General features: G+C 43.0%; 1 protein-coding gene across 1 annotated transcript; it reads right to left on the bottom strand.

Moving 5' to 3' along the window:
- Positions 1-1437: 1437 nt before the first annotated feature.
- SCG2 (secretogranin II) lies at positions 1438-7181 on the bottom strand. Its single transcript, XM_053986843.1, has 2 exons — positions 7106-7181; positions 1438-3726 (listed from the first exon to the last, which is right to left on the bottom strand). Exon 2 carries the CDS (start codon positions 3710-3712, stop codon positions 1835-1837), a length of 1878 nt encoding a protein of 625 aa, XP_053842818.1. The 5' UTR covers positions 3713-3726; positions 7106-7181; the 3' UTR covers positions 1438-1834.
- Positions 7182-7698: the final 517 nt, after the last annotated feature.

The following is a 7698-nucleotide window of genomic DNA, read 5'->3' as shown; positions in this document are numbered from 1 at the left end:
TCAAGCACAACCAATCTTATTTGTGAAGATGAACTACAAAGTCCCTAATGGCTTGCACACGCAGTGAGTGAGGTGGTGTTCTTCTAAAAAGTGATGTAGTTACTCATGCCAAGATTAGGATTTTTCAAAGCTTATTTCCTCTTCCACACAGTGTCTGACAGCATCTGTCCTTTTATGCATAGGTTTGTACTACTGGTTTCTTAGATCCAAAATCATTCTGGTATCCAAAATTTTCATTGAGCTCTCCTTGAGCAAGAGCCTGGAGGCAGTTAAAGGGTTCCCCAGGGCTTTGGTCAGCTCAGGAGCCTGGGTAGCCCAGGGCAAGGGAGTGCTGCCAGCTATGGCAGGAGGGGAATGACGCTAAGGAACTCCCACCTGACATGTGTCACCAGCTGTGACATCTCTTCCAGGTCCTAAACATGCCTGGAAAATCAGATATTTTATTGTCTGGTGTGAATTCAAGGAATAACGTCTGGAACAGGGGCTGAGCTCCAGTCGGCTGCGAATGCTCAGGGTAATGGCGACACTGAAGATGAAGTTTTATTTCTGCAGCCTTTGTACTTCATTAGACATTGCCTTGCCAAAAATCATCCCCACCCCACTTAGCCCAGATGAGCTGCTGCGGAATACCACAGGGAAAACCACTTTTAAACGATAATCCTGGAAATGAGCTGTCCCAGTGAAAACCACCTCTGACTCACAGAGTTATGCAAGCACATTTCCTTCTGTAAGAGAGCCAGAACCTTTCCAGACCATCTACTGCAGGTCATAACAGGAGCTCAAGAGACATTTCAAGTGTCCACATAGTGTGCTGAATAGTAAAGGTTTTCTATGTGTTTATGTGATATGTAATGGTCATTTCACGGAGAAGGAAATAATACTTTTATCAGACAAACCAATGCTATTCCCCACAGAGGAGTTCCCTGCCTGCCTTGCCTTGGAGCCTGCCTCTTTCTTTGTGGTTGTCAGCGTGAGAGATGGAGATCATCGTCTGCAGAGCTTCCCAGACCTCACCTAGGAAGGTTCCATTTTGTATTTTTTCAGAGCTTCATCATCAAGCCTGTCTCAGCTGGACAGATCATTATGTTCCTCCTGCTGCCAAGAAGTACATCTCTTAATTAAGTCAGGTCAAATTTTCAGTTGTAGGAAATGCAGTTATTACACTGACTGACTGACTTCAGCAAGCTCTTTAGGTACCCCCTTATGGGTAACACCAGTTGATGTTCTTATGGCCCAGAAAACCACAAGTTTATGCTTACAACTTAATTTGTAGGAAAAATAATATATTTCAGAAGAGTCATCTGTAGAAGTAAAAATATGTTTCCAACTAGTATGACTTTATCAACTGTCACAAAGAAACAAAGTCAATTGTCCAGAAATAATTTATTCATCAACAATAAAACACTGAATAGAAAAAGCCTTGTAAATAAAACTATATATATATATAATGCTTTATTTTTTATTCGATACTGCACAAAAACCACTACAGACAGTAACAAAATAATCCAATTAATCTTAAAAATTTCAAATTATAATTGTCACTCTTCATTTATCATGTTTTATTAACAATGCAAAGGTCATTTGTTTACATATTATACTTTAACTTGATATCATTAAATTGTTTCTTAAAACACTTGAAGCAATTTGTTGTTTGCCCCATCATTTATAACATATAAGTATATCAATAAACAATATAACAGCTCTGAGAAAGATATGCAGACTGTTCAATGGTAAATAGTCTACCATAGGTTGTTTAGTGTGAGAGCAGGAAGAAATCACAACTGAACTGGGGTAGAAGTCAACACATTGAAGAGAAATAATACTTGGGGAACAATTACATGTTTTCCATTGCTCGCTTGGTAATGTGATCTCTTTCAAGCTCTGATTTCTCCTGTTTTAGATACTCCAGCACCTTTGCCAGCATATCCTCATCCAGGTACTGCCTGGTCTGTGTGTCATCAGCTTCCCCAGCCATGGAGAGCCTTTTGCTGAGCGAAGCCAACTTGGCAGCCTCCTGTGGTCCCAGCTGGTTTAGGTGCTCTCGGATGGCCTGCTCCAGGTGCTCCTCTTCCTGCAGGTTGCTCTCCGAGGCTGCAGCCGGGACTCGTTTCATCTGGTTCGTATTGATCACCTCAGGGTATTTTGCCAGCACCTTTGCCAAGTAATCAGCCAGCTCTTCATCCTTCTCATTCAGTTTCTCATACTCCGTTTGTCGCCTTTCCAAGTCGTTCATCCAGGCAGCTTTAGGGAACAAGTGTCCTTTCAATCTTCTGGGAATGTAAGACAGTCTTGGCAAATCATTTTCTTGATTAAGACGACTTAGTAAGTAGGAGGGATTCTGATTTGCTAAATTGTCATTTCCCAGAAGGCTGACAATATCTTCAATATTGAGGTCTTCAGGTAGATTTTCTGGAATAAGAGGCTGCTTCATGTACCCGTTTTTAGAGTTTATATTATTTTTAAATGTGTCACTCTGTCCTAGATTGGTTTCAGTTATCTCGTCGAGGTCTTCTGGGAATTCCATTTCCTGCTCAGCTTCCAACCTTTCGCTCTGAAGCTGCTTTTTTTCTCCAGCTTTCAACATGTCTATTAAATCCTCAGGAGGAATTTGCAAATTCCTTGAGACTTCTATCAGCTGAGCTATAGCCTGAGGATCAAGTTGTTTATCCAAAAACATGGATGCTCTTTTTTCCTCAAGTTCTCCTCCAGTCCTTAATTTCCTATTCCCAGCACTACCCATCAGCCTCTTCAGGTAATAATTCATTAGTTTTGAAACATCCTCTGACACTTGATCTTTATTTTCCCTTCTTATTTCATCCTCAAGGAAGCTGAGTTTTCCTGATCTTTTCATTTCGTCGTCAATCTCCTCTTCGTGTTTATCAATTTCCTCTTTGCTATCTTTTATCTCTTCCTGGGTTTGGCTTTCCACTTTTTCCTCTATGGGATTCCAGTCTTCTCCTCCAACCACATCTTCATAGGCAATGTTATTCACTTTATACACATCATCTTCATCATCTGTATACAATTTCTGGTCCTCATCCAGCCTTTCTTTCTTGTGGTTACTGGGTCCTGCCATCTTGCCCAGCTCCTGGAACACAGACTCCAGCGTGGCAAGGCTCTGGGGCGTGTACTGCTCTTCCACGATTTCGTTGGTACGCTTGAAGGGACTGTCTCTCGAACTGTCTTCATAGTGCCCAAGTGGCATCTTAAGGTACTTCTGCCACCTCTCAGGCCACTTGTAAGCCTCGTAATCATCCGTTACTCCAGCTGGAAAGTTGTTATCTGAACTCAGACCGTAAGGCTTATTCTCCTTTGGGGCAGCTTTTGACTCCTTCTCAGCTTGCCGCAAGGCTTCCAGCATTACCTTAACCCACTGGGACTCATCTTCAGTCAAAGAATCCCGCACGTTATCCGGGAGGTGAAGCTGGTCCTTGCTCTCTCTCTGTGGGAGGAGGTACGGGACACTTTGATAAGAGCTGTAATCAGGGCTGCTGTCTCCCTTGTTGGTTTGCTTGCGAAGGTCTTCTATGTATTCCAGTGCTTTGATCATATCGGGATTTGGGAGCCTTTGTAAGTTTTTCATTGCATAGTCTGGATCTTTCTGAAGCAGCTGGTGCTGCTGGAAGGAGGCTGCATCAACCCAACAGATTAGGACAAAGAAAAAGGTGAGAGCACAGGCTGCTCCAGGCTGGAAGGTTTTAGTTTCTGCCATGTTTAAAATATTTCCTTTAAATAAAGAAGAAGAAGAAAAAAAGAAGCTGTTAACACATGGAGACAGGCTTAGGAAACAGAGCTATGCAAGAAATTTCTCATCTCTATGCTCCATGTACTTTATGAACATTAATTGTCCAATGGCAGCACCAAAGTACAAAATACCAATAACTCATGGAATGCCCATAGACACACCTAAATGTCATTTTGATCATGAGAACAAAGCACCTAAATGACAAAATTGGTGTATCCATACATTTAAATGCTGCTCAAAATACTAATATTAAAACTGCAGACAGAAATATTTTGTGAGATTGCTTCATAGGGCATCTAATTTCATGCCAGGACAATACTGCTGAATGGTGCTAAACTGCAATAAAATTAGTGTGATGAAGTGAACATGACATATAAAATTACTTGCAAGTTTATTTCTGTCAGCACTGAGAGTACTGAAGCTATTATTTCCTTTATTTTCCTATTTCATTAAAAAAAATTATTTGTATTACAAGAGAATATCAGTTAAAGACTCTATGATTCATCTTCCTAGGGCAATTATCTCTTGTATGAGAGGAAAAATATAATTTATCCTAAAGGTACAAAATAATTTTACTGAATCCTTGAAAGCCCATCTTGGAAAGCAGCTCAAGTAGGTAGGTTCTGAGTGGTGATTTCATTCATTTGCTTATTCATTCACTTCAGCAGAAATTGAATCAGGTCCCAGGACAGGCAGAAACATGACCACTAGCAAATTTGGTTAGAATAAATCAGTAGAAGTCCATGTCTGCCCAGCTTACACCAGACAAAAATAAACTCTGGAACAGAACCGGGAAAAATACTCCTCTGACAGAATTAAGATGATTACAGTGTCACTGTGCATGAGGATACAGCTGCAAAAGCCCAGCCTTGCAGGGAGCTGGGCACCCTCCACACAGTGCAGGGGAAATTGCCATCAGTCATTGCCCAGGACACACTCAGGCACTGGCACACTGGGGCCACGGGACAGATGAGACTCTTCTGATCCAGTTCCATTAACAAATAAAGTGCAATAATGAGAAAGGAATGATAAAGATATCAACTGCTTTGATCAATTGACCTATTTTGGTTCCTTTGGTTTTTGGCTTGGTAAAAGCATCCTGTTGAGACTCTGGTGGTCCATGAGAGCCTGAAAGAGCTGTGTACACCCGTGTTTACCCACTGCTGGAAGCAGAAAATGAGCATGAATATGTTCATTTCAGCTCACTTGTAGATTTTTCCACTCAGTTTTTGTCCTTAATATAATGTGACTTAACTAAATAATTGAAGCATTATCAGTTCAGAGAGCTGCTTATTTTCCCCCCTTGAGTATGCATGAGCAGGCTAACAGGCATAATAGCAAACAATTTCCCCAAACATTTCTGACTTCATGCCTGAATACATTTGAGCATTGATTTCACAAATGATTAGTTCAACAGCTGATTAGACAGTCCCACCCTCTGGATCTGAGTTTGCCCTGAGTCAAAGCCAACACATTGCTTCATTTTCTGTCAGAAAGGGTATTAGCCATGTACATAAATATATATATACATTTAAAAAAAATTAGAAACCTATCAAACAACCAAACATCACCTAATTTTCTGTTTCTGTAGCAAATAAGTGAAAGTAAGACTTTATTTTTCAGCAGAGACTGGTTATTAACCGAGTTCGTTTGATCAGCACATGAGAAACTGTCCTTTCCAAGGGATGGGGGAAGGGAGAGTCATTCTATAATCATCTGCCAAGCACCTCCCACTCACAAAGACCAGGAACTCACCCTCCTTTGCTGCACACAATTTGGATCGTTACAGCCTTTGCAAGAGCTGTCAGCATCCCACTAAAATCAAAATGTGTGCAGCCAGGCAAAGTTAATTTGGTGTTCCACAAGGATGTTGCTCAATTGGATATTTCCTTTGCAGGAATAACATTGGCTCCTGTCTACATATTTTGTGTGCATTTGCCTCTAGGTCAATTTTTACTTCTAATTTATTGGTAGATGGTATTTTAAATCCTTGTCAAAAAGATTTGGGAATGATTTATTTTACAAGCTATGAGTTCAGGTTGTAAATCTTGTAATTAAATTTACTGCGCTATCGAAGGTAAGGGGATTCCTCCCCAATCTTTCAGACTTTAATTCCACGTTTGTTTTTAAAACAGGACATTTTAGCCTATCTTTAGGAAATATTGTAAACATTCTCCCCTGTGCCTCTGAAAGGACAAGATGCTAAAACAGCTCTTTTGTCTTCAGATCGATAACTGTGAAGCCAGTCTAGATGGAGAGCATATTTTCTCCTCTATTAGAACCTAACAAACAGGAAAATAATCTTTTAGCCAGCAAATGAAGATGAAGAAGCTTCTCTTTATAAAATGAGGCAATCATGATCAAAATTTAACACATACAAAGGCAATAGATACTGAAAAAAGTTCCCTAGAAAACAGACACAGAAAATATCTCCTTTCTGGGATGTTTCCATGGTAGCAGTAATTTTCTCTCTCATTCTCCTGGCAGTTGTTTCTGATGTGACTCTAATGTTTCCAGTGAAATTTAGCTATGAAAACTCATAGGTTTTTCCTATAGACATGTCCCTGCCCTGAAAGCCTTAGGTGAAACCTAACAACAGCTTTCCATAGGGAAAATAAACATATCATGCACTCTTCCTCCCATTTCTTCTTTGCAACAAATAACACGCCTGCAGTAAATTTGCCTTGTTTAAAAGCATCTCTAACCCTTTACCCTGTGGAAGGAACTGAAAACACAAACCAAACAGCAATGAAGGGTAAAAGCCCAAACCCACGGCAGTTCTAGTGAACATAAGGACTGTTTGCATGTGGATCCATCTGGGAAGTGACTCGGAGGCTGTTTGCATCCGAGGGAACCCCCCGCCCATCCGCTGAAGTGCCGTGTTGGTGACCCAGCGTGGCTGAGTGCCACCGCTCCCGGGAGCGCTCCGGCCGGTGCTGACAGCACATGGATACAATAAATATCTATTTATACGTGCATACATACATTTTTATATGTATGCAGTACCTGTATACAATATATATTGTGATAGGGGCACATTTTACAGAGATGTGTTCTCTTGCAAGACCCAGCCACAGCACCACCGGCTCTCGGTGCGACTTCGCTGCTCTCGGTACTGGATCCCCTGCGCAGCCCCGGGGGATCCGTGCTCCCTACATCCCAACCTACATCCCTACAGCCCTGTATCCCTACAGCCCAACCTACATCCCTACAGCCCTGTATCCCTACATCCCAACCTACATCCCTACAGCCCTGTATCCCTACAGCCCAACCTACATCCCTACAGCCCGGTATCCCTACATCCCAATCTATATCCCTACAGCCCTATATCCCTACAGCCCGATGGCCCTACAGCCCTACCTGCGCTGCTGCTGCCGCCGCTCCGCCGCTCCGCCGCCTTCAGCACCCGGACAGCGCCCGCTTATAGCGCCCTGGCCGCGCGTCACGGCCGCGCCCCGCCCGGCCCCGCCCGGCCCGGCCCCGCGGGACCCTCCGCGGGCGGAGCGACCCCGAGCCCGCACGGCGCGGGCACACACCCGGGCACGTAAAACCGGCAGCGGGAAAAGGAGGGGGAAGGAGAAAAAAAAAAGGAGAAAAGTAAAAAAAAAAAAAAAAAAAAAAAAAAAAAAAAAAAAAGAGGGGAAAAAAGGCACGAGGAAAAACAAGGAGAGAAAAGCAAGGCAAGGAAGAAAGAAGGGGGAAAGGGGAAAAATGTTTAAAAAGAAACAAGAAAGAAAAAGGCAGATGTGATACAGCCAGTACCTTCTGCTTCTTAGGCTGGGAGGAAGGACTCGATAAACCCGACCTACACCTCGGGGGGGTGGGTGCAGACCAAAGCAGCAGCAGGGGCACACGCCCAGGGCTGTGGGCAGGAGCGGAGCTGGGGACACGCAGCTGGAGGTGGGTGTGAGCCCAGCTGCGAGGATGACTCTGCACCCCAGGGTCAGCGTGTG

This window comes from Vidua macroura, chromosome 10 (assembly GCF_024509145.1).
Source record: "Vidua macroura isolate BioBank_ID:100142 chromosome 10, ASM2450914v1, whole genome shotgun sequence".
NCBI lineage: Eukaryota > Metazoa > Chordata > Aves > Passeriformes > Viduidae > Vidua > Vidua macroura.
The sequence above is the reverse complement of the archived record's forward strand: the minus strand, read 5'-3'. Positions and strand labels throughout refer to the sequence as shown.

What these genes read in the sequence shown, in the direction of transcription:
- SCG2 (XM_053986843.1), bottom strand. Translation starts at nt 3,712, where the DNA reads ATGGCAGAAACTAAAACCTTCCAGCCTGGAGCAGCCTGTGCTCTCACC.